This window comes from Lethenteron reissneri, chromosome 33, assembly GCF_015708825.2.
Source record: "Lethenteron reissneri isolate LAM-NWPU_2019-01 chromosome 33, ASM1570882v1, whole genome shotgun sequence".
NCBI classification, from domain to species: domain Eukaryota; kingdom Metazoa; phylum Chordata; class Hyperoartia; order Petromyzontiformes; family Petromyzontidae; genus Lethenteron; species Lethenteron reissneri.
The window spans coordinates 4,608,477-4,636,362 of NC_083811.1; the positions used below are offsets into that span (position 1 = coordinate 4,608,477).

General features: G+C 47.4%; 2 protein-coding genes across 2 annotated transcripts in view; one reads left to right on the plus strand and one right to left on the minus strand.

Annotated features, from left to right (window-relative positions):
* PWP1 (PWP1 homolog, endonuclein) overlaps nucleotides 1-27,886 on the minus strand; it is a 42,275-nt gene that overhangs the window by 4,500 nt on the left and 9,889 nt on the right. Inside the window, 2 exon segments of the mRNA XM_061564352.1 lie at nucleotides 91-202; nucleotides 969-1,030. Of these exon segments, the coding sequence (XP_061420336.1) occupies nucleotides 91-202; nucleotides 969-1,030 (174 nt within the window).
* On the plus strand, nucleotides 15,611-27,868 carry LOC133350236 (complement C1q tumor necrosis factor-related protein 4-like). Its single transcript, XM_061564362.1, has 2 exons — nucleotides 15,611-15,955; nucleotides 25,044-27,868. Exon 2 carries the CDS (start codon nucleotides 25,054-25,056, stop codon nucleotides 26,284-26,286), a length of 1,233 nt encoding a protein of 410 aa, XP_061420346.1. The 5' UTR covers nucleotides 15,611-15,955; nucleotides 25,044-25,053; the 3' UTR covers nucleotides 26,287-27,868.

The window sequence follows — 27,886 nt, forward strand, 5'->3', positions numbered from 1 at the left end:
CATGGCTTGGATGTGCCAGTGGAAAAGCGGTACGAGTGTGGGCCCACGCTGGCCCCCACGGTCTTAGCGTAAGGTGGCGTATGTTCTCACCAGGAAGTGGAACGGGGAGAAGTGGTTCCAAGTGACCCTCTCCACCTCCCCGCTGAAGCGCCACATGCGGTGGCTGTCCGACGGGCTGCGGCAATCGTACAGCACCACGGACCTGCGCACAGCCACACAAACGTTGCCGTCACCGCCATCGCACTCAGCACGGCTTCCAATGACAGGATGATGACCGCCTTCCACTTTAAAAGGGATGCCCATTAATCATCACCCACTATTATCAGCCATTGTCTAACCCAGGGGTCGGCAACCAAAATAACAAGAAGAGCCATTTCTTTCCAATTCGGTACAAAATTCAGTATTTCAAGAGCCGCAATGCATCTGAGTACATACTGTACATACGTACTCATCGTCAAGAAGCAGCCCGTAAAGAGCCGCATGCGGCTCCGGAGCCGTAGGTTGCCGACCCCTGGGCTAACCAATCCTGAACAAAGGCATCCAAACACCGATGCCATTGATGCCACAATCCAACTCGCTACTGCACATGAACCAATTTAATCATTTAATTTTCATGCTGGACTTGTAGTTGTCAACGACATCGTCCGTCACCCACCATATGCCTTCAAACGAAAGCGATTTGTTCTACCCAACCCACTTATTTTCCTTGAGAATCAATACGATGTCTCCTGTATGGTCTCTAATCCACGAGTTCCCACACGCCTTTTCTAAATGAAGAAACATCAGTCGCAGGGATGTCAATCCAACATTGTAGCCAAGATAGCTGAAAAAAAGCGTGATGCGATGTTTTTGTGCATGCAGTCATTGGCGACTGGGCTGAGGCCATGAACGCGTTACTCTTGAGAACTGGGTTTAGTACGCCAAGTGGTTGAAAACTCGGATTCAAACTTCCCGCTTGATTCACTCACTTGTCGTAGGAGCCAGAGATGAGCGTCTGTGCTTCAAAAGGATGCCACTCCACGGTCTGCGCCTGCGAGGCATATCACAAGGGACCACTCGATCATGAACCGCTCGCACGAGATTCCAAGGGGCATATTCATTCGTCCCAATATGTAAGCAAGCCCATTCCCACGTACGCTGATCTTTATCAACAACAAAATCTGAGTGAAATCTAGGTCGTTTCAGTTTTTCCATAAAGACATGGAACATCTGCTTCCAAAACAAGCACGTATGGGGGCATACATCACTGGCTCGTTTGGAGTGGCTGCAACGGTCATTACAACATATACTGATGAAATAAGTTGGTTCGGCGGTTGGGTTATGACATGGCCATATTGTGTGGGTCTCATGTGCTGGTGCAGCCCACTCACCCCTTCCTGTGATTATATCGCAAACCATGGATGTACTCATACTCTCTGGTTGTTTCGGTAATGTCACGTAGATAGAAAAAATAATAAAAGAAACACGACGTTTCGGTCGCAACACAAGCGTCCGTCATCAGGTGAGGATGACGGACGCTTGTATGGATTCCTGCAGTCACGAAAGCTTTAAGTCAACATGGATGTACTCGCAGAACATTGTGATGGACAGCTTTGACAGGAGGGCCCCTGATGCGAACTCCCTTTTGGCATTTGCATCAGGGACTTCTCGCAAAGCCTGTCTGCTGAAACGTTCTGCGGGTGCAACCAAGGTTGCGGAGCTCACAATAAACTGTGAGTGGGCTACACTGAGACACATCTATATTCAAGATGATGCACGTATATATTAATCTAAATTGATGCTTACACACACATTGCGACGTGTGTATTGCAAGCATGTGAATCTATTTATTTTAATCGTCAATGAAACGATGCATCGTTACATGCCTGGTCTTTAACGTTACACACCGGAGCACCCATTCCACCAATTTTTGAGCGATCTCTACCACACACGTTGATCGCTCCAGGACACCGTGACAAAAAAAATTGGTTTTCATCCTATATATATAAAAATATATCGCAAATTAAATTACTCTCCAAAAATAAACACATCCTCTGTTATCCTGAATTTGTCTCTTGGCAGCAAAGCGCACTCTGTTCTCAAATAAAATCTGAACAAACAACAGAAAGGCAACGAAATATATATTTTTTTCCACGATAAAAATATCTGACCGTTGGGCCATCCCTGGAGGGGCCCGGGAAAACCAACTCCACCCATCACAAGAGGTCCCATCTCCCAGGGGCGCACAAACCCCAGTTTGAAAATCTCTTCCCTCAAGAGACGAGTGCTGTGTGCTCGTAAGCACGCTGTCAATTTGACGCCGCTGCAAGGCGCAGACTTGTGATGGCATGTGACAGGACCGCAGTGTACGGGCTGGTGGCCACCCCTCCCCCCCTCGCCTCTCGGGATATTATTATTATTACTACGGCATAACGTCGCACATCCAACTCGCCATGGGACAGAGGCGGATATGTGAAAAGGTCGCATATGTGAACATTTATAAAAACTGGAAGTTTATGCCACCCACGAATAGGTTAATGGATAAAAGGAGCAAGCTGCTTTAAACATGGGGGGAAATGATTGACGGGTGCTACAGAAGCGAAGTGGTTGTACATGAGGTTAGGAACATATTACGCAGGTGTGAACAGGTCTACTAATGTGAACATTTACAGAAAATTACGCAAAAATACTGCTCTGGGGAAGAGCGGTTAATTGACTCGGGCGGAAATGTCGCGAGTTCCGATATGCGACGCCGTACTGCACATTATAAATCAAACCCCACCAATACAGAGCAAAAAAAATACCGAATAAGTTTACATCCACCCTATCCACTGGATGGCAGCACTCAAGCGTCGCTTCCAGAATTAAGCATTCCGCTTTGCATGGCGCACACGTACATGGGTGCTTTACAGCACAGAGGAGCACGAGCAACATGGCAGAGGCAAACTCATGCGAACGAAATATCAGCACAGGCAGGCAGAATGGGATCGGGACAAAACGGGTGTAATGCTGCACCAACGACCAAACAAACTCAATGGAAGGCATGAGCTGCAATGTACCGACAGCACAATCAGTGGGCTCATCAATATCTCACCGCGTGGCACAGCGACATTACAGTGCATGTGAAAGCGCTAAGCGAATTACACCATGCAGATAGTAGCTTCATGACCGCCAATGTCGTGACTGTCATGGTCATGTTGACAGGCCTTTGTCAAGCCACTATCCGATGACGCTCAGCCCCCCCCCAAACCCCACCCACCCCTACCCCCCCCTCACCGACAGCCCATGCATCATGGGATGGTGAAGTCAGGAGCGAGTGTGTACAAGAACTGGCCCAGGACCATTTTGGATATCACTCGCAACCGATGTTAGCCCTCGCCAGGAACTTAACTCTGGTCTTTGTGTTCCTCGCATGGTGTGTTTACCACCGTTTGACCCCGAAATAAATATACTTGGCTTAAATTCAGGCTTTTAAGTTGAATGAAAAAAGATCAGACTGGCCTTGATGTCCCAGTCCTACCAAGAAGACGATAAAATCGACTGCTTTCCGTTCCACCACAAAAAACCCCACTTGATCCAACAATAAGAACATGTGCAAAACACAACAAACCATCCGTCGACTATCTACAGAAAACTCGTGACGTAGCCATAAAGACAGCAATGACCTTTAAAGGCAGCGTGGCACAATGTATACGCAAACCTTTCATCCACGGGGGAGTTTTATTGTGCTACATATCCATCGGGAAGCTGCCGCGGTCTAACGGATAGCACACAATTCAGATGTCGCCGGTTTCATTTCCCGGTGTGGAAGATGAAACAATCATGCCAGTTTCTTAAATCTTCCCTGCCTCTGTCCACTCCGGAGTGCAAATGAGTACACCGCAGTTAGTCCATCGGCAGGTCACTGTATTACGCATACCGTTATGACAAATAAAGGACTCAAGTCGTGTCGGCAGTTTGAGCAGCTTTGGATAAGACTTATGATCCTGCCCATACCCGAGCATAGAGTGCATTCGCTTGTTCAGCTCTTCTGCGCATTCGTCCTCGCTGCACTTGGACGACACGACAACAGAATGATCTGCGCCAGGCGTGTCGCAGCGTTTATGTGCGCGGTGGGACGGAGTCGCTAAAAATGAATTAATTACGATTTTGACTTCCGTTTATTAGGGACGCCAGGGTCCCGCCATGAGGTTCAATTATCCAAAACCAAAAATCCTCCAAAAAACTCAAGGAAAACAAGGGCTGCAAATGCTGAATATCACGGCACTTTGCCCGGCACGCTTTCCATCTGCCTACGGTTCTTTAGACAAAAAATCCCCCAAAGGTTCAGAACAGATTGATGTTCCGTACACATGACCTTGCTTTGGGCAAGTGCGCCGACAACCTCTCTATGTTTAAAATACGAACAAATAGCATTTGGTGTTCAAATGGTATGTACGTTTAGTATCACTCGATTTGATGGTGCGATGCTAACCGCTGCTATAGCTACAACATCCGAGTGGGGGTTGGACAGGAAAAAAAGACAATTACAGGCACACCTGTCCCGCTATTTACGAGACGTTCCGCTTGCAGTGATAAATTACGATACACACCGTCGCAGCCGAGGGCAGCATGCAAAGGAGGCAACGCTCCCTCTCCCCCGTTGTTATTGATCAAGGGAGCGGCTGCAGCGTGCGCCCGTGCATCACGGTGTCAATTAAGGGGGCGATTTGAAACAGAAGGAACCACAAAACAATGTGCCACAACATCTATCGCGCAAGGACGCACGCAAACGGCAAAACATGCGGAAGGCCAGGCTCGCAAGCATCTCCACAATCGCTGGCGGTTGCGCGCATTTCAGCAACAACAGAGCAGGCCATTATCCCCTTTAGGGAATGGTTTGGATTGTCAGTCTTGATCGTCTAGTCCCCATGGCGTTTGGGGCTATTGGGGCCTGACAGTTTCCTTCGCCGATATCTCCTTGCAGGGCTAAATCCATGACTCTCTTGTCCGCGGCTGCATCTATCAACCGAGACGGTCTCCATCCCGTCGAGTGTTCGATGTTGCCTCTGGTTAGCACGGTTGGCTACGTACGGTGCGAAAGAAGTTCAACATACATACGTTTGACGTCCAGTTAGATCGAGATGTTCCTCTTCCCCTAGCACCTTCCAGTTGTTCCCTCCATCACTGTCCATTGCAGCCGGCCACCATTCATCCTGGTCACGTGTCTGGAATATTTCCATTTCCTGTACTTGACCGGTTGTCTATGCCTATTCTTTTTAGGATTTCCTTGTCATTGGGTTGCACATCTCTTGCGAATGAATGCTCAACTCTGGACAATCGTGCAGCTCAGCAGGATGGCGACAAGCTTCGCCACCATTGCAATTTAGGAACAAGAGGGCAGGCCACTCCTTGAAGAGAATAGCGTGGCTTGCCAGGTACGAGCTCACCATTTGAAGTAAACATTTTCACGTATGGCTGTGTGATTCGGTCATTCTTTGTCGAGTAGGAATACGCCTGACCGTGTCAGAACTCTGCAGCTAAGCGGGTTTGAGTCTGTATAGTGCTTTTGTGGGCAACCACGATGCACAACTGGTATTATATGCTATACATTGTTGGCAGCAGAGCGCAGTGCAGCTTAATCTATAGTTATACTCCACTTCAATGTGCCTACATCTATTAACCCCGCCTTCACCAGCCATGAGATGAGAGGGCAGAGGTAGGGGACTGCATGGAGGGGAATAGAGTGCGATGTCAGGGGAGAGGTCCAATAGTTTGTGAATGGGGAGTAGAGTGAGATGAGAGTGAGGAGAGGTAGCTTCACTTTAAAAGACGTGCAGTCTCCCTGGGCTCTCGTGTGGTTATAAAGACCGCTGTCAACATTGTTCGTCACTCTCAACACGGAAAGGAGAATGGCTTTTGTATTTCACTGCAATTATTTTTTCACTGAATAGCACCTTGAGTGTATCCAAAGAATTCGATTTCCCCAGCGTGAGTTGGGAACGTGGCTTATTGATGGCTCTTCAGCCGCAAACCTAACAGGGGATTATCAAACACCATGAAGAATGAAAGAAAAATAGCTTTAATCTAAAGTGTGCACCAATCTAACAGTGGACTGATCATGGCTTATAATAATGGTGCATTTGTAAGTGACGTGTAATTTTTGTATATTTGGTTTCAACGAAAAAACATCCAAATTATACGATTAGTAGTATACTTGATGGGCATGGAACAATTTAATCGGCCAACAATTATACAAATTGCTAAGCGTTGATTCAATAAACATTTGCCTCTTTTTATTGTCTCAATTTGATTGATTCTCATTTTGTTTTTCTCGTTTTAAAATGTTTGTTTGCACAATTGGAATTAATGTACCAATACAATGTTATTTGCACATATTTATCAGCCTTGATCAGTGAGTCCACCGCTCTCTCCAGATGTCGTCCATAAAGTTATATTGGAAAAGCGAAGGCATAAATATAAAAATTAAAGATGACCCATGTCATATTTTCTGAAGACAGCCTTAAGAATAATCAGTTGCAGAAATCATAAATAATTGATTAATAAATTATTGCACCTATTCACAATATGAAAATGTACGGAACTAACTGCACGTGTTTTGTGTTTTAATTGAACAGAATTAGGCTTGCAAATGTCAGGCTGACCTTAGTCTCCAACGGTGTCAGCACTCAGGGCCGGAGGTCTTCGCAGACCATTCATTACCGTACGAGTCAGTAAAATTACACCCGTATGTGTTTGCTTTGGAAACGCCACCCACCCAGAATCGTGACCATTAATCAACTGGCCAAGAAGGGCGAACCATCAATTCGCATCCCTTCTACAACAGGCCCAAACAAAGCCGGCAAAGTCATTATCATGTATACAAAAAAATGGCAATGCCTCTCATCCACAGTTAAGATGTACAATACACGCCTGCAGAGGAGAGTCACACATGACCCGCTTAACACCTATTTTCATGATAAAGTTTGTTGGGTTAGATCGCGCAAATGTGTCGTAAACCCACCTCCACCCGACACGGCCAACTTGCAAGGTACGTCACGTGAACAAAATGTGCCAATACGCGACTACTTCAGCACACTGGTGTGATAGAGAGCAAACCCACAACATTCACGATTTGAGTACGACAATGCGCTGGTGATTGCAACCAGCATTATTAGGCAATTGCCAAAATGTTGTGGGTTTGATCTCAAATACACTGAAGTAGTAATACATCGGCACGTTTTCTTCACGTGGCATACCTTACTAATTGGCTGTGTCGGGTGGAGGAGGGTTGAAGACATGTATATTGATACGATCTAACCCAATATCGGTCGCAATAGCCGACGTTTTAAACACCTACTTTTTTCTTCTTGGTTCTTTCGGTAAAGTCACGTAGAAGCGTCTGAATGACGCTGTCTTCCCGACAGACCTGGTCTTCACCTAAGGACGGCTGCTTGCGTTGTGGCCGAAACGTCGTGAGAATTATTTTATTATGTTTTATTTGTATTATTTTATTACTTCCCTTCTACGTGACTTTACCGAAAGAACCAAGAAGATGAATCCCTGCAGTCACGAAAGCTTTAAATCGAAACCTATTTTTTTTTTATTCGCTCGCTAGCGGAGAGCATCCGCGCATGACCCGTGCCTCGTGCGCCCCCTCCAACCCGTATGCTCTGGGCCATCGCTGTCGTAATTCATCATTTTGCTATTTATTACTTTGCACGATTCACCCGCTGCCATGGAAAGCGCCGGTGTCAGGACATTTCTGCACTCCTTTAATTATTCATCGGTCAAGTAAATCGCTGCGGTCTTTCCATTCTTGGGAGAAAACAAAAGTTTATTTTATTATTATACAAACATGGAAAGTGTTAATAGCGGTGGTTTTAAGCAGTTTTCTCTGCCACACTGGCTTTAATAGGTGCTCGCTAACGGCACATGAACCGACAGTCTGTTAAGACTATTCCGGGGTTTTTTTTGTATTTGGTATTAGTCTTAGTCGAGATGTTGCTAAAGGCAAGTTGGAAACTGGCGTTTAAGCATGAGTCTATCTGCACCACTGCATCTGTACAGATACAACCTTGCATACAGATAAGTCTCGTCTCTCTACCTTGTGAATATGAAAGATCATACTGTCATGCTCAATAGAAAAAGCAATTCTGTTCACCAAAGGTTAATAACAGCCGTGCAACACGCCCTATGACCGACAACAGCACGGAGAGGCCCTTTATCCAAGAGTAAATTGACAAGAGGTTATAAATAATTATTCTAACAATTCACCCCCATCTGTAATTCAATGAACTCTCATGCTTCAGTGCTGCAATTCGATTAAGTAATCATTTAATTTGCGTCTCGTCCATACAGATTTGTTTACCCTGTTTACATACCTGTCAACCCATACAGTTTACCCGTATTGTTGTACAGGGAAATGTAGTTTTCAGGTCCACACGGCGTACAGCCGTTTCAATACGGGCACATTTTTTTCTATTTGTTTGTGTTTCTTCCTTGTGATGGGACTTTGTAGGATGAACGTTGTGATTTATAAAGGCACGAGGTGACCAATAAGGTCTGAATTGGTCGGTAATAAGGTAGGCACCGATAAGGGGTTGACAAGTATGTTCACCTAAATGTAACATTAGCGTATAATTTTTGTGCAATTGGCATTCATTTTAAACAATCGATTTTCACATTTTAAATGTTAGGCGCGTGTATCGCGAGCGTAAAAATCGACTGCTAATCGATAAAACGGCGGAGCATTACATGGCTTGTCAATTACATCTCTGGCCTTGGCAAGTTGGTCAATTATTATAAAACTTCTCTGTAGGTGCTGGATAAACCCAAAAAGAGTTTTGCTTGGGTTAAATTGCCTAAATATAAATGTGGCATTAAACCCGCCACCACCCGACACAGCCAATTAGTAAAGTTTGTCACGTAAACAAAACATGTCAATTAGCTACTAGTTCAGCACACCGGAGCAAACCCACTCAAATTGTAAATGTTGCGGGTTTACTCGCCAACACACTGGTGTGCTGTACTCGTAACTAATTGGCATGTTTTGTATACGTGATAAAACTTACTAATTGGCTGTGTCGGGTGGTGGCGGGTTGAACGACGTATTTACATTTATGCTTTCTAACCCAAAAAAACCCTCTATTTTGGATAATGTTGGTCGCGAAAGCCGACATTCTAAACTGGATAACCCTGTCCGCGAGACGTATGGCTCGTCGCGGACCTGCATCCAATTATAAAAATTTCTCAATTAAAGCAAATAAAAATTAACGAGTCATCGTACGTTTTCTTTTACCGCTATTTCTAGAATACTGTGATAGAAGTGCTTTTGTTTTTAAACGGACGTGCTCGCGTCAACAATCTCGGGGGGACCCGACGCGCCGGGGAGGACATTTGCAGCGAAGCGTTGGAAGGCGTCGACATCCCACGCTATTTTTGGGAGCGTTAAATTAAAGCCGAGATCTCTGGCCACCTGCCAATTTATTCACTGTTTTTCACACACTTCCCCGTGCCACGCGACATCATTATTCCTTTACACAGCTTATGGGCCTGCAATTATTTATTCCGCGCGGCTCCATTTCCCTATTAAACAGTTACATTTCCTTTCAGCTATATACGTCGCACGACGTGCGGAATATTTCAATATCGCTCTCCAAGTGAAAAATGCAAATGAGAACACATTATATATACACACACACATACAAATACCACACAATGTAACTAGTCTGTTCAGCTGTGCAATTTCAAAGGACAGAATCATTTATTATACCCGCGCAAAGGGTCGGGGGGGGGGGTTAAAAAAATTATATCGACCGAGAAAAGACCAAATTATGAAATTCAGCACAGCACAATATGACCGGTAACAATAGGCAGAGCTGTGCGCACACACACACACATCGCGATGATTCAGAGCAATGGGGAAAACTGGCCCCTGCGCTGTCACATACTTTGTCTGTGGGATCAGCGGTCATCAGAGCGTGGCTGCGTAGCGGTACTCCCTCGACGGATGCTTGATGGGAAAAAAATCCGCGCACCATTCGTTTCAGTTTTTCGTGAGAAATACCGCTCCTGTAGCACCGCCGTGGTGCAATGGGTAGCACGCTTAAGACTTGCAAGCCAGAGGTCGTTTGTTCGGTCCCATCTTCGAGTGTGGCGGTTGAATCAACGGTGTAAAGGATCTTAAATCCCACCTATTTCCCCCCCTCCACCCAACAGTATAAATGTGCACACGGCACCGAGTCGATGGGGCAGATGGCGTGCGGTGGAGGAAAGCGTGGGGTTTCCCGCTTATTCAAATGTGTCTGCCGAGCGTGGAAGAGTAGACCAAACTACCCTCTCGCGAAGGCCCTTCTGCCAGCAGGGGTGTGAGCAAGAAATTGCAGGGCTGCCCCTTTATCGATTACTACTGGCGGTAGTGCTCATCTCTACCGAGCTTCACCATTTACCACAAGAAACGTTAGTGGGGGGGGAGGCACGAGGGTTGATTCGGTTAATTGTTACAGACCTAAATTATTAATATATGAGCTCATTATTAATTTCTTAGGCATTTAAGTTTTTTTCCCACTCAATAGCAGTGTCGAGATGACACCCCCCCCCCATCCTTTATTCCTCATTCTCAGTCCCTTATGCGCACAAGCGAATGTATTTCTGCAGTGTCTGCAGTGCTCATGCGGGGGTTTAAGTTTTGTAAATAAATCAAGTAAACCCAGTCGGTGGTGGCGGAGCGTGGGGATTGCGGGTAAACAGTAAGCCCTTTATAAAAGGACGGGGCGATTATCCATTGTAAACTTCATCTGCAAATAATCCCCCCATCGACGACATTTCTGGGTGCAGCGCTCTGAAAACGCGAGCCCGGAGGAGGGTGAGAGCCTTAACGGCTTCGCTGGCTCCCAAATTCATGAAATTGTCTTTGACGTTCTCAAGCAGATGAAGACTAATTAAAAATAACCAGCCATCCATAATAATTATCTCGCACAATGTGCCATTATCATTTGAATGTACATATATGTGACGAAGTGACGTGACTGAAATTAAGGAGACGACTATTACAGTGAGACGCGAAGAGAAGCGCATGTAACGGAGAATGTACGCAAGTTAGTCGTCATCATCATGCACGCAAAGTGAGTGGGCTCGGGCGGGAGGACACTTCGCTAGAAGGGACGACACAGTGAGTGGTCGAGACTGGTCATGGAATGGCAGCCACAACTACCGCAGAGATGGGGGGAGGCCTTCATCCAGCAGTGGACATATCATGGCTGATGATTGATGATTATGGAGGTGACCGGGTGGCTCAAGAGACAGCACCGAGCCAGCACTGCGGATAAATTATCATGGAATTTGGTTTTAAGCCACACGTACGATTAAACAGGGCTCTCAAGTGGAATGAGTAATGGTCTCGCCTCAGTCACCAATGGCTGGATGAAAAAAACCTCGTCATATTAAATTTGTTTTTACACTTAAATTAAAAAAAATGGCAGCTCTGTTAATTAAAAATAATGGATCGCCTGCCATGCGTCAAACATTTCTCCAAAGCAGGGTGAATTGTGGGAAGGTGCAGCGCCTTCTTACATGCATAAAAGGTCACTTGAGATTTCAGAAGTCACGTCTGTGATATCATCTTCCATGGGTAGTTATCTTCACACGGGGTGATGCACCGCTTAATAGCAGACCATAGCTGAATGATATAGCCTTGCACTATAAGAATGCCACCAATGCCACGAGTAGTTATTATTATTCGAGGGGTTCTGAGTTGATACATTGTCATGCAGCGTCATTGGGATAAAACTTGGAATAAAAAAAACATAACAACAAAAAAATCTGCCCCAGAAGCAAGCTGTCACTGGCTAACGAGCAGCATTTGCGGTGTCTTAGCAGCAGCCACTGGCCGAGCGCCACGAAACTTGCTCGACTCACGCTCCGACGCTGGCAGCAACTCTTTGAAAGATTTGCCGAGCAAGCAGAAAGAAAGTGACTGCGTGCGAAGTTCTGCATTGCATCGGCATCATTTACAGAAAAGCACGCGAGCGTCATTCACGGGCCCGCTCCAGGATGTGCACAAAGGAAGGTGACAATGAATCATCATCGCCTCATGCGCCTTCGAGTTTGGCCCGAGGATAAATTAAAAACTCAACACGTGAGAGTGTTTTATTAAGGCAGCTTTATTGATGCGTTCGAGTTTTTAAGTTATTTGTGCTTGTGCACCACTGCCAGCGCAGGTTCACCAAGTGATTTGTTTAGATAAAAATTGTTGAACTTAGGATAATGTCCAGCTCTTTTATTATACTACTACTGGTGGATGAAGGTCTCGCCTTGACACTCAGTCATGGGGCTGGTCAGTGTGTCGCTGAACAGCGGAGCCAAGGATTGGTTCAGATATAGACACTCGTCGGCACTTAGGTTAGCCTTGGCCAGGAAATGAACTATGGTGGTGTTGATAAGGATTGATGAAATCCGTCTCCAAATTTAAGTTGAAAAAAATCACCGCTGGCTGCTACAGCTCAGTCATTTCCAAACCGCCGTTTTGCTCATCGGTTCAGTAGCCCGCGGTCGAGTGTAACACATTCGGGGGCCTGAGACAAAGTGGGGCAAGATCGGCTGGGGTTGGGGAAAGGGGGACGCGCGTGTGGAACGGCACTACAATCGCACCGACAGATGCTGTCCATTACGAGCCGCTGAGTTGCAGAGCCGACGGGCCGACGAGCCTTAGGGTGGGGCACAGACTTAACGAGCAAGGCCCTGCTTATGGCGTGCTTAACACAAAAAAATTGCAGACTTTCCTGCCGCTCATCTCCAGGGCGCCGTTGCCGGCATTCAATTTCCCCACGCGAAGCAAAGGCGGTGGGGGAATTAAACACCGTCACGCGAATGCTCGCGCCGACACTCGTAGCGCGTCCTGCCGCCAGATCAGACGGAATTCTCAACGAGGGCACGCGGCATGATAGCGGACGCAATGAAAGTGGCGCCTTTGTGCTCGCCAGTCGCGGCAGTGAATTTCGAGCTCGGCAGGCAAAAACAATGCGACAGTGGAATGAGCATCACCAGGGAGAAGGAAGCGCGACGGTCGTACTACGACTGTGGGTGCGCTCTTGCGAACGCACCGTCATAAGAAGTCGGTCCATCCTCATCCCAAAGCAAGGAAACGGCACGGTGCCCCCCGAGCAACAATTGACAAAAAAAATTAACGGAAACGCCGAAATATTTCTCGAAGCATCACTCTGAATAGACTTCTTCATTGAAACGACATTATCTCCACTCTTTAGAAGAAGAAGAAAAAAACACCTAAAAGCAGCAATCTGGTTATTTTATGTCAAGGACAGATTTTTCAGAGCCTACGATTTGCGGGGAAATATCCGCTCAGTCTTGCATCGTCAAATATTTACCGGCGTTTATGATGTGCAAGGTTATATATCACACAGATCGCCTATAAAAGAGAAAAGGACTTACAACGATGTTGCCCGTCAAAATACTGAAAATAAAAGATCGCAGACTCAGCTTCGGTCCCCAGCTTCATTCCATGATCGTTGGGCAACGTACGATGCAAACGCAGTTCAACATACATACATATATACATGTGTGGAATCCGTTTTTTCCATCAAACCCCAGATGTGAATTTCATGGTTTAAAGCTCCAATTTTCCACCACCTTCCATTGCTCACCGGCAACAGCAACGTGCCATAAACGTTTGCATAAGCTCCACTTAATTATTTCTTAACTAAATTGACAATAAAAGATTCTCCCTGGGGGGGGGGGGGGGGGGGGGAGCTTGTGCAGGTTAATGGCAGGGAGCGCCATCGTGGAAACAGAGTGGTAGTGATTAAATCGTGTAAAATGCCACTGCTCGTTCCACACCTATTTATCTGTAAATGGGCTCTGGGCGATGGGGAGTCGGTGTGCCTCATTGTGTGTGCGTGTACGGGTATGGGTGGAGGGGTGAGCACACTGCGCTACGAAACCAGCGACCCGAGTTCGATTCCCGCTCACGGCCAATACTGGTGACGATTATCTGAACCGGTCCTGGGCCTTCCCCTAGGTCGACTCATCCTCAAATTAGTACCTGGTGTAGCGGTGTGTAAACATCACCACTGGGGAGACAAAGGCGGCCAGGCGTGGTACTATACGCCCACCCCCTCGTGCGGCGTGCCGGCCTTTATAAGTGATCGCAAACAACACTTGCTCCAACACTCTGTTAAAGGCTATACGGGGGATCTTTCTCTTTGTGTATGGGCAACATGCTGATTGTTTTTTGCTACGAAGCCAGCTACGTGGATTAGGTTTCTGGCCACGGATAACATCGCTGGCGAGTGACATGTTAACCGGTCCAGAGCCTCCTTGCACTAGGTTTACTGAGTATTCAAAATTAGGCACCTGTTGTGGTGTCTTCATATCAACACCGGGGAGAGACAAAGGAGGCCAGGCACAAAGCTGGCCAAACCACCTTTTCGTGCGCCGTGCCTGCCATCATTAGGTGCTCGCTAATAACACTTGCCCCAACAGTCTATGTGCGGTGCATGGGGGATCTCGGTCTTTGTCTTGATATGTGTGCACACACACACGGGAGTTTCAAGTGTCCTGGAGAGTGCAATTTAAAAAAAACAATGTCTCCCCGTGTTTGCAGCAGAGGGATTTAGCTGCCGGTTTTTCTAATTCATCCCCCCAAACCTCCTCCTTCCGCTCAAAAATAACCAACAGACAGGATTATGTTTAAGCCATAATCAAGGACAATGCGCTGCTGCTGCTGCTGTGAGAGCTCATGAATGCAGCCTGTGTTGTGCCCGATGCTCTTCACATAGGAAGTTAATAACGTCAAATTTTATTAGTTACCGCCTGGCTGACGCTGGGGTGCTGGGGGTGGGGTGGGAAGGTAGTGGTGGGTTGGGAAATCTATAGGACACTATTAGAGGCCCAGCGAAACAAAGACCCTTATTCTCAGACGTTAACCGAAAAGGGACGATCGTTTAAACGTCTGCACGAACGCTCTGTCACAGCAACATGCCGGGCGTCTTAATTTGAGGGCGCAAGGAACACTGTGACAATTTATTTCAACGTGCAGGTAAAATAAAATAAAAAATATTCTTAAACGAAAAAATAATTACTTGGGCGACAGGAAAGGTGAGCTAGGCTTGTGACTTGACAGGTCGGCGTAATGTTCTCAAGTGTTCTCCGGGGAGGTTGAAACGGCAGCGCAGCGTTATTGCGCGTTGCCCTGCCTTGCTCACGATTAGCCAGCGTTAGCATAAATCACGGGCAATGGATGGAGAAACCAAATTTGTCTGGATGACGGAGAAAAAAAACCCCACATTAACCAAGAAGATGAAAAAAGATCGCGTGCAGGAGAGACGCTCTCAGAATGTAACGAAGGTTCTTGCTCATCCCTGGTTGTAGGAAAATCACTACATCGCTCGGGCGAGCGAGGCTGTCCAAGTGAAACAGGAGGCATGCGTCGAATATAAACTCATTGTCACTCCGCCTCCCGCCACCTACCCCTCGCCTTTCTCATCCTCGACTTCGCCATCCTCATCTATCTCTCTTCCCCCCTCCAAGCCCCCTGTGTCTCTGCTATGCGACCGGAGGTTGGGCTGGGCGGGGTGTGCGGTGTGGCGGTGGTTGGGTTGGTGGTGGAGGGGATTTGGGGGGAGTAGTGGGGGGGGGGTGTTCGCTCGCGTTTGGTGCCTCGGAAACCTGCCGGTCGCTTCGCCACTAGCTCACGTTTTGGCGTAGGGAGCCACCGCCAGCCGTTGGTGAGCGAGGATCGGCCACGCACGTGTGCCGTCCGTGCAGCTAGTTCATTCCAAACGATATCGCCGGCGCTTTTCTCGCCCTGCATCCCGGAAGATTTTTTTTTTTCCTGTCGAGCCGTAAATATTTATCCGACTTGCTCCTGCACCGGCACAGCTTTTGATTTAAAAAGATAAAAAATATATCAATATATACAAAAAGGCAGACCTGACCGGATCATCTGATAAACAAAACAAACCTCTCTTCCGCTACTCTGGTAAGATTGGTGTTTATTATTATTGTTAAGGACTGCTTGCGTGTGTGAATCTCGTTGTGTGCCGCTGCTTTAAAATGCTGCGCTGGTCGCGCTCTGCCTTGGAGTAGAATTTCATTTTTTGGGGGGCGGGGGGGGTTATATTACTGCCTTTAAATTCTGGTTCCACTAAGCCTCTGTTATACGTGAATGTATAATTAATGAGCTGTAGAAAAAGAGTGGAGGGAGGGTGAATTTCAAATGTGGAGTCAAGCAGCTGACTCACAATCAACATTTCCCGACCCGCGCCGGGCACTTTTGCAACGACGACCGTAAAAGCTTCGTCGTGCATGACACATTAGAATAGTTTCTTAAAATAAAAAGATAAACGCGCTGGCCCTTCTTTGGCTGAATAGCATTGGGTTCCATTCTCCGTGCCTAGTTGAGGTAATCCAGTGTTTCTCTGCTGCGCTACGCTGTGTGCATCGCACGGATAATGACGGGGCTTGGTGCCAGGGATGCCGATTGGTCACATTATCGTCGACGAGGTGGTCTCCTCTGGCGGCCGTGCAAGTGATAAACTCCCGCAGCAAACAGCTGAGAAGATAATCTTCACGAGCTCATGGAAAGCATTGTTTGAACAGCAGACAAAACACATTTCTCCTTTAAAAGAAATGCAGATTACCACCGCCCATGCTTTTGTGGTCGTGCTGTAGTTTCACTCTCCAGCGGGTTTTTGGGTTGTACCGTGTGATGCTCGGCAGAGAGCTACATTTTCTGAAGCTCCAAGGACATGGAGCAGAACGTCGGACATCATACCGAGAAAATTATTGGCATTGCATTGCAGAAGACTAGTCATACAAGTGTAATTTGACCGGTTATGGAATCTGTTGCCAATTATATTTTCTGTTGAGCAATTGTGCTGAGAATGTACTTGTGGAATGTATAAATCCAGTGAGTGTATGCATGCATGCATGCACTCACCCATGCGTGCATGCACTCACGCTCATATGCAGACCTTCATACATGAACATGTAAAAGCAAGCTAATCACACACACACACCCACTGTGTTGCAAAATGAACAAACAGTCATGTTAACACACTGCACACATTTTTTTCGATTTAAAGCTTTCGTGACTGCAAGGATTCATCTTCTTGGTTCTTTCGGTAAAGTCACATAGAAGGGAAATAATAAAATAATAAAAATAGAACATCATAAAATACAATTCTCACGACGTTTCGGCCACAACGCAAGCAGCCGTCCTCAGGTGAAGAACAGGTCTGTCAGACGCTGTCTTTCCGACAGACCTGTTCTTCACCTGAGGACGGCTGCTTGCATTGTGGCCGAAACGTCGTGAGAATTGTATTTTATTATGTTTTATTTTTATTATTTTATTATTTACCTTCTACGTGACTTTACCGAAAGAACCAAGAAGACACTGCACACATGTTAACATGCGTGACCACATGTTAACACACGGGAGCATATGCATGAGGGCAACTGTCTTCTTGCTCAGGTACGAAACACGTCGCAAAAGCATTGACACGGTCTTCCTCTGGGAAAAAAATGCCACGCGAAAAAGGTCCTGCGATGGTAAAGGTTCCGATATCGACAGACCGGCAAGGAAAATTGAATTTGGCGAGCGAGATTTAATTTGGAGCTGTAAAATCTGAAGGTGGCCTGCTGGTCACCTATAGAATATTCCTCGCCCCATCGCACACCATCTGTTCACGGAACGAGGACAGCGCGTCGTGCATTTAACAGCTATCAGTGGCCATGAAATTCAATGCACCAGGGATTTTTCCAGCTCATGACCGCAATTCTATTCCGAATCGCAATCCTTACCTGGAATTTACAACATCCTCTTCATCACCTGTTTTTGGAGCGAGTGCCGCTGAAAAGGTCCCAAGTATGAAGTCCGCCAGAGGCGCACGTAGCCACATGCAACGCCCCTGGAATGAATCGCAACTAGCGCTGGGCTACCGGATATTATTTGTAATGGAATACTCTAACCGATTTTCATCGGTTACACTGCTCGACTAATCGGAGAACATGCAAACTGTTGGGAAAATAAATCTCGCTACGGTTGCAATTTATCTCCGTGAAATTACGACCGGCGCACGCTGCCTAATGATTCCGTAACACCTTTCACGCGACAAAGACAGTGCCGATTAATTTTAATCGTCCTGTTTATGTCACGCTAGACGCACACGTACACACGTGATTTGAAATGGTGCTCTCTACATCATATGGTCTTATTGTTTTGCAAAAACGTAGGCGTTTGCAGCGTTTGGAAAATCAAAAATATTTTTTGGAATTAGGCGGATAATGAGAACGGGGGTTTGAGAATCCCTGCCCGAAAGAAATGTATCATTTGGAGATCCAACGGTTTGCACGGAAGCTGCTAATTATGTAGAAATACACACCTGCAATTCACAGCTTTGAAGATAAGAGTTGGTGGATCATGCTGTGATATATCAAACTCCCAAACCAACTGGGCTGCGAGATTACGAAAAGATCACCATATCAACAAATGGGTACACGTATCCATCTGTGTGGACCTTCCAGTATTATCTCCATGCACGCGCGTGGGGATTATCCAGGTGCTTCCAGCTTCCTCCCACGTGAAAAACAAACCCAATGCAAACCCCTCCTGAAGTAATCGAGACAAATAACTGGAATTATTGTATATTTTAAAATGCAGAACATACAATGCGTACATCTATCCAGACAATGCAAGAGAAGGCTCTAGTTTTCGTTTGCTAACGGCCAAGGTATTTCTACAGTGCAGAAGCAATACCATTAGGCATGTGGCAATGCATTAATTAAAACTTAATCCATGTTTTTCAATTTTTTAAAACTATATTCCGATGTTACACTTAGGCTAATGGAACAAACACAACCATACAAATGAGATGAAACATTTTAACCAATAGATATGAAACAATAAAAGAATAAAAAACTAATTAATTCTAGGACTCCAAATCATGACAGTTCATCAAAACTCTGGGAAGGTCAGGGTGGAGGTGAATCCTGAATACCAACGCAACTCACATGCAGACATATATGTATTGAGCGGTGCAAATTTCAGCTGTGTCAATAAATCACATTTCTCTCCAGAGACGTAGGGAACTAACTTCCCATGGGCTGTGAGCCAAGAAAGGGCTTTGCGACATGCGTTCATCACAGGGGTATACAGGAGGTCGTTGGTTCGATCCCAACCCTGACGCCCGTATATTTGGAGTTTGCATGTTTTCCGTGGCCGTGTGGATTTTTCTCTGGGTCCTCCGGTTTTTCCCTCCACACTAAGAAACACGCGTTTCAAGTATTTTTCTGCTATAAATGTCCACGTGATAATCCATTTCCTTGAGCTATAACTTGTGGCAAGGTTGCTTCAGCTAAAGAGCTATATAACTCGGTGGGCCTTACCTTGTAAAATAACTAAAAAAATGTCGAGTTTTCAGTTTAAGGGCTGATAATTGTGTTTGGCTCCGAACATCGGCAAGCTGAGAGCGAGGTGCCTGGAAGAGCAATGCCTCCCGCAGAGTGGACACAAATTAAACATCAAAGTGGAACGAGACCACGGTGCTGCCAACAACCGTTTCCCCGACCGCAAGCGCCGGGCTCGGAACACCAATCAACACATGGCGAACGCCGCGCGAGAGACACGGCCACTGCCTTGCGAATCCGGATTCACGGCCGAGACGGCGGCGGCGGTGGCGGTGGGACGGTCGATAATTTCACACTCACGGCGGCGGAACGCGCACGACCGCCGTAACCCGTTGCATCCGTTAAGTCCGCTCGGCGGTTTTCGAGGGTGCAGATTCGACTGCCGCAATCATTGTCTTGTCAGCGCGGCTGTCAGAGGCGACCTTTGCAGAAATGAGGTCTGCCCGGATGGGAGCCGAAGCCTCGTGCAGAATACAAAGCAACCTCCGGCAGGTAACCCGTGTGAAAATAAAAAAACTGGCAGGGCAAAATGAATCTCTGCCCGAGCGATCGATGTGCATCACAGCAGGAGGGGAGCTATTTTTAAACATATATAATGTAAAGGTGCACAAGAAAAACACAATTAAGGTGATTTTAAACGAACCAGATGTATTTAGTAACATGATGCCTATAAGCTATATATTTCCGTTACGTAAGAAATCAACCCATGCGCAATTGCTGCAGGATCAAGGCTTCCCCAAAGTCATCACCATCTCTCTCAAGGTCCTGTGATGGATGCAGCAATCCATTCCGCTCCTGCACACGAGTGAATTTCATCACTCCATCTCCTCGGCTGTCGCCCTCTTGGGCACATTCCCTACACTTTAAAAAATATATATTTTTCATGTCTATTGTGTACAGCGATCTGTGATCTCTGCATGAACAGTGCTATATCAGTCCAATGTATAATTATATTAGCTGCCGCTCGTTCATTAGTCTCAACCACCAGACATTATCCCTTCTATTAACGTGCCCTTCCCAATCCCGCCTTGCTTTTCTTAACAGCCAATATGATGTCTCGAAATCGTGTATGCATTACTAAACATTACTAAACATTAATAGTTAACAAACGTATTGGTATGCATATCACACTGCATTCCCAAATGTCCAGGTGGTGGAAATACACCAGAGCCCAAGGGTTGGAGGGGCCATTTGGGCTACAAAGAGGGGGAAATGTGGACGGTGGCCCCATTCCATTCCTTGCCCCAGGGTCCATGCCAACCACGCTAGAGCCACTGCTGTCTGCCACACGCGGATATAATTCTACCCGCGCTACATGCGCGCGTGTGAACTGCATGGACGTGAATGTCACTGTGCAAGTAAATGCACCGACGGGCTCAATTGGACGTGTTATGCAAGCGCTTAAACAGTCGGACGTGTGGCATGTAGGCCGGCGAGCGGACATCTGTATTCACTCGCCGCCGCGTTGCTAGCGAGGTGGCACGCTGAACGGGCTGCGCGAGGCAGGACGGGCGCGGAGGGCGAGCGGCGGGCTGGGGATGCGCGAGGCAGCGGCGCGTGATTCGATCGGACGAGCGCTCGCCGCACGTCCCGTACGACATAAGGAAGCGGTCTTCACGGAGCACAGCGTTCAGACTGCAGCCACTGTGGTTCAGCCTCGCGTCCATAACGAGTCACAAACACACCACTCAAACACACCCACACACCCACCCACAAACCTAGCAACACCTACCAACATGCCCACACCCACCCACATCCACCAACCAAACCACATCCACCCAAACACTACCACACCCACCGAAAGCAACCCACCCAACCAAACCCACCCACAGCGATTTAATGAATTTCTGCAATGCAGGGCCTCTATTCGATAAAATCATTTATTCTTTTGCAGTCTTATTTTATTGCTCACCACTTGTATAATATATTATTTGTTGCTCTATCGTTTGTACGGTTTTGTTTGCTCCTTTAGACTAAATTTGACATTGGCGAATAATTTGATCATTCACATAAATATAAAACAGTTATCATTACACGCAGCAATTTACACCATTGGAACCTCATTTGCCAGTAAAAAATATGATAATTGGTTTTTTACCCTTCTATCTGGCAACAAAGCTGACACCTTTTTTACAAGGAGTCATGTTTGCATAGACACATGGGTTGGACCAGATGACGCCAAAAGGCGCCTTTTGGCGTCATCTGGTCCAACCCATGTGAGACTAGGCTCTAAGGAAAGCTGTCTCGGGTGTGGACCAATCAACTTCAAGGACAGTGCATACAGAGTTATGTTTTTTGTTTGCAGTATGACTGCAGGTATTGTGGTCTATGCAAACATGACTCCTTGTAAAAAAGGTGTCAGTTTTATTGCCAGATAGAAGGGTAAAAAAACAATTATCAACGCAGCAATTTGTTCCAGTAAAAATCGTGAGACATAAGAATTGATACCAATAAATAATTGATGCATTGATAAGACTGCTCATTTTGCGGTGATGCTAGCCTCACATCAAGCACACCTATTGAAAGGGACATTTGTTCACATTAAGTAAAATGTGAGTTGGAGGAGTGGAGCTTATCATGATTAGAGACAATTATTACCCATGTACCAATTCACTCACTGGGCCCTTCCACCTAAATTGATTCAATACATTTGTACAATTCGGGGCGGGGGGGGGAGGTTGCAATTTAAATCGACAATCAATTATTTAAAGTCTCATTTTTACCATATCGTTGAAAGAATTTTTGGTTTTCCCCGTGTCATTTGTACAGTTGTGGTCCCTCCAGTAGTCTTCATGTGGCATTTGCATTTAAATGGTACGAATCGTAACCCATCAAATTAAAAAATGATGAATTCTCACATGCGCGGAAATTTGACGCACACATCAAAAAGCGTGAAAATCAATGTTTTTAATGATGCATAGTGACAAGCCTACAAATGGTTTTCAGAAAGTAAAACATGTATTACAAAATATTAAATAATGCCCAATCTGTCGTAATGCTGGCTGATATATCCCCCAGGTGATGGGAGCTTAGCTTTGCTGGGATGTTAAACAGTGCATGCCGACGAGGCCAGCTCAAATGCAATTTATCACTTGTCCTGGACAGAACACAGCAGTGGGGAAAAACGATTTTCTAAATTCGCTGGCATTCCCTCAAAAATAAAATAACACAAAATAATGAGCTTCGTCAAGCCACCGCCGGAGTAAGGCCATCCCACCACACCATATTTGTCACGGGAGTTGTTTGACCATACTTGACCATCTTGGTCAGTGTGGGTTGGTGAAGTGGTGGTTGGGGGGTGGTGCTGGACACCCCCTTGTCTGCAGTTCCGGCCTTCATAGGTGCTCGCTAACAGCCCCTGCCCCAAGTCTGTTCAGGCTATACGGGGGATCTTTGTCTTTGGTGGGGGTGGGGGGGGGGGCAGAACCGGTTCAGTTATCACTCGCCGCGGCCAGGAATCAACCTCAGGTAGCCAGGTTCACAACGCGGCGCACCAAGCCACTGCACTGCAGCTCCCCTACTCAGACGAAAATGAATGTTTGGCACTGGTGCAATGAAGGTTACATTGTTGTGAGCAACGGACAGCAGAGGGCAGAAAGCAGTATTTTGGGCAATTATAGTAATTTTGTTTGTTGGCTAAATCCATCATTGCTGTTTATTAATTTGTTTCGCTTTTAAGAACTTAACTGCAGTCACAATGTTCTTCGTATGTACATAAAAAAATGGCACTTACTGGAGAACGCTGCTTAGCTACCGGCTAAGTGCCGCTGCGGCATAATGCAGTAATTATAGACTGCCGCTGCGTTAATGGTTTCTCGTTACCGCGGACCTCATTTTCCCTCCCCGCGCGCCGTCATCTGCGCGGCGCGCACGGGCGCGTTAACCAAACAAACCCCGCAATTTGAAACATGGCAACCGCCGCGACTCCGTGTCGGCCAAACCAACTCCCGTTAGCGACAGCAGCGTGCGGCCGATTGGCAATTAAACCCAGGTGGCCAGGGAGGCCTGCCGACAAGCGGCAAGCGGAGAGCGACGTGAAAAATAAATACGGTTTCTGAGCGGATATGGTTTCTGAGCGGAGAGCGACGTGAAAAATAAAGAAAAAAAAGAAACAAGGGGGGGGGGGGGGGAAATTAAATTCAATGAAAAAAAAATAATCGTCATGAGATGTGGACGAGTGCTAGCAGCAGTCTCCTTCGGGATTAATTAGGTTGCAAGTGTCGTTCGCTCGTCTTAACATGCGGCAGAAATGCCGACGACAACCACAAAGAGCGGAAACCTGACGAATGTGCAATTTTGCTATAACTGCAGTATGCGAAAATGTAATCGAGGTCGCCGAGTGATTCGGTGGCAACAGCGGCGAGCTTGGCACCACTGAGAACTCGAGTTAGACGTGGGGCTTCATCGACTGCCCGTAATCAAACTGGGTTCTCTCGAGTGCACCAAGTTGATGGCCTCAGCCCAGTCACCACCGACTGCACCCAAAATCACCCATGATAATACATTGGGTCTCCCACTTAATTTGGCAAAATTTATAGCTCTAGCAGGCTCAGTGCGATAATACCATCCTGAGTGGAGATAAGTGGTCACTTTCAGAGATTTCAGAAACGGTACTGTAATGTCTCCTTCTGTGGACCGCTCTCTGACACAAAGTGTTGCACTGCTGTGCAAGGGTTTCCGAACGGATCCTTCCTCTCGTGACATGGCGCCAACACATAAAAATGAGAGATGCAGGTCTAATAATAATAAATACAAAAACCTCCACGACTAACAAAAAATTGCAATTGTTGTGCACCATCAATAACAATAAGGGTGGGGTGGACTGGCTTTTGCATCCAGCTGCTCTCAGCAGTAGAAGCAGCAACGGTCCATCAAGCACACGCAGCAAACCCAGCAATTACTGCTGGAGCAGCACACTAATGAGCACACCTCCTATTATGCTTTGTGTACAGTGACGGCACGCCGATGCAATTATCACGCGAATCACTGCGTTACATTTACATGCGGGCTCCTGAGCTCTTCTAATTATTATTATTAAAAAAATACGAAACAATCTGCGATGCAATTTAACCGGCGCATCGCGTTCGCTTGTTTATTTCCTCATGTTTATTCCTGTACTTACATTTGGTTTGAAGTGGATCAAAAATGAACGTACAGGGAAGAAATAGAATAACAATTCAGTTCACTGGCCTTCTGGATCAAGATTTTCATCAGGATTTGCTTAAGCAGACACATTTACAGACTGGTTTCGACCTTCATGGTCTTGTCAGTTGTCAATCCTGTTCAACGAGTGCCTCGAGGTTGATGGATGTCACAGCAAAGCGCATGTCACAAAAACGGTGGGCTCAATTGGCACAAAATAGTAAACGGTAAAAAACGTTTTGAGTGCTGTGGTGGGGTTTTTCTCATGGATAATGATGAACTACATCCGAGGGAGGGAATATGCACTTGAGAGGACGTCCACCATGGACAAATAAAATCACCTTGTTTACAGGTTTGTTACACCGCAAGACTATGCAAGACGGCTATGGGTTGGAGAGACTATCCAGCAGTGGATAGATCATGACCAATGATGATCACGATTCAACAGACATGAAGTCTGCCCCCCCCCTGCATAAAACAAAAACACATTCTCTGTGTATCTGTCCGCCCCATCGCAGCTTCACGGAGATGGCGCACGCCGGCGCTCTGGCGACGCTGGCACTGCTGCTGTGCTGGGCGTCGAGTGGCGCACACGCCGGCGACGGCGACGCGAGCCGCGAGGGGCTCGCCGTGGCAGCACCGGTGGCGACTTTCACCACCACCACCACGACCACCACGACGACGGTGTCCGTGCCTCAACCCCGCGGTTCCGCGTTCTCTGCCGCGCGCACCAGCAGCATGATCGGCGGGCCCAAGATAGCGGTGGCCTTCGACCGCGTCTACGTGAACATCGGCGGGGACTTCGACGCGGCGAACGGCGTGTTTGCGTGCCGCGTGCCGGGCGCCTATTACTTCTCCTACACCGTGGGCAAGTACCCACGCAAGCCGCTCTCCGTCATGCTCATGAAGAACCGCAACGAGGTGCAGGTCATTGCCTACGACGAGCACCGGCGGCGCGAGCGCAAGGTGCAGAGCCAGAGCGTCATGCTGCAGCTGTCGGTCGGCGACACCGTGTGGCTGCGGCTGCACGGCGACCCCAAGTACGCGCTCTACAGCAGCGCAGGGCCCTACACCACCTTTTCCGGGTACCTCGTCTACCCCGACCTGCCGCTCGGCGACGCTCGGCCCGCCGAACCGGAACGAGAGGCCAACGACGCGCCGGCTGCCAGCGACGAGCAACGATCCAGCAATGACATCGCGGCGGAAGAAGAGCCGCCGGCCGCAGATGCAAAGGCGCGCGGCGGCGCTCCGTCACGCCAGTCCTTGGCGGTGGTGGCAGTCAACCATGAGGCCCGGTCTGCGTTCTCCGTGGCACGCACCGAAAGCTTGCCGGTCGAATTCAAGGGCAAGGGCGCAGAGGGGAAGGAGAGCAACGCGGCGTCTGCAGCGGATGACGACCTGCAGCCGATGCCCTTCGACTCGGAGTTCGTGAACATCGGCCGGGACTTCGACGGCGAGTCGGGCACGTTCACGTGCCGCGTGCCGGGCGCGTACTACTTCGCCTTCACGGCGGGCAAGGCGCCGGGCCGTGCGCTGGCGGTCAAGCTGATGCGCAACGGGAGGGAGGCGCAGGCCCTGCTCTTCGACGACGACCCGTCGCCCCATCGCGAGATGCAGAGCCAGAGCGTGATGCTGCAGCTCAAGAGCGGCGACACTGTGTGGCTGCACAGCCCGCAGCGCGAGGGCTTCGGGGCCTACAGCAACCACGGCCGCTACATCACCTTCACCGGGTTCCTGCTCTATCCGGACCCGCCGCCGTAGCGTGTGCGCGTGCCCACGTGGCGTCTGCTCGCCAGGCGCGGCGTCAGCTCGCGTCTCGTGGCGGTTAATGCTGTAACCACAATTTCATACTTGCCAACCCGGCAGACTTAAGGATGCCAATTTTTAAGACCCGTTTATCGCACGAAAAAAACGTTGACTGCAAAAGCGGTACGCGGTAAAAATGGCGTAACAATCGGCACCCTTCCGATTAAATCTGCATGGTTGGCAAGGGTGGAGTTTCACTTGTGAATGATGCTGCAAATGTTAACGATGACTGTTTCGTTATAACCGTTGTAGTTTGAAAAAAAAAAAGCAGAAATTCCAAGGGGTCAAATAGCAGCAGAACCGTTTAACTAATTACCCCACACAGAAAATTATTCAACTGTAATTAATTTCTGAATCTGAATACAAGTGCTTGTGTCCCCCTGCCTGGCTCACACACCAACTTGGAAATTTCCCAGGCTGCTGCGAGCGAACAAACCCACGGCTGTCGTCCAGTCTCTCCGCGAAAAGTGCGCGAGAAAACTGCAGAATGCTCGGCTTCTTTAGATGCAAACACGTGGTCCACTCGTGAACTTACTTTCATCAGCAGATACTTACGAGGCTAACCTCGACAAATTACAAAGAAGCAGTGCGATTGAGTCGCAAACACAATAATTGTAGTTATAAAATAAAAACTTCTAAACGTTGAACAAAAAAATGAGCCAATTCCAACAAAGCACAGTATTGATTTAAAAAAAGCACATTTCCAAAGTACTGTTATATCCGCTCTGCTTATGTGAAACTTAGTCTCCATTTCCAAATCCAGAAGGCAGCACGGAGCAAAGGCGACGCTGTCAACGAGTCCCGAGCGCGCTCCATACTGCAGCTCGTGACACAAGCACAGAGCAAGCAGCGCTGCACAGTCGTGACGTGACGTTGTGTGTAAATGTGGCGCAGCCTCCATCGTTGGTGAGGCTCGTGGCTAGCGTTTAATGCCTGCAGCGAGATGCCTCTTATCCACCACCCTATTGCCCGCTATCATTAGTATTCCAAGGTATAATTCTATCTGCAGACACCGAGTCTTCCTACTATCTACATTCATACATGGATAAAAGGAGTCGCCCATAAATGGTGGGAAATTCATTTGAATACCACTCAATCTTCAAATGAGTCACCCAGTAAGTGCTAAATTCATCCAAGCACCTTCATATTTTTTTCAGATAAGTTATCCCAAACATCAACGCGGATAACGGGAGTTTCGCTGTACTCTCCTTGGGGGGTATGTGTTGCTTTGGTGATTATCATAGACGAGTAAGACTGTTTTTTTAGCTTTTTAATTTCGATGTTGGAAAGCACAGGCGAAGAGCTGTGTGCCCGCAGAGGCACACCAAAGGCCAAGCCAAGAATGATGAGATTAGCAATAGCTTTTCTCAAGCGCAAAGCTAAATTGGAAGGTCTTTTTTGTGTCTCGCTGAAATTGATGTGCCAAGTTACTGTGCCCGGTGCAGCATGCTCATGCCACTGAAACAGTGCATCGATGGCCATTTTATCCGTGTGTAAAGATGTTGTGCCATTTTGCAATAAAAAAAATTATGAGATGCAAAAAAAAAAACAACTG

Excerpts from the sequence above, each read along its gene's own strand:
- LOC133350236 (XM_061564362.1), top strand. The coding sequence starts at position 25,054 with ATGGCGCACGCCGGCGCTCTGGCGACGCTGGCACTGCTGCTGTGCTGG.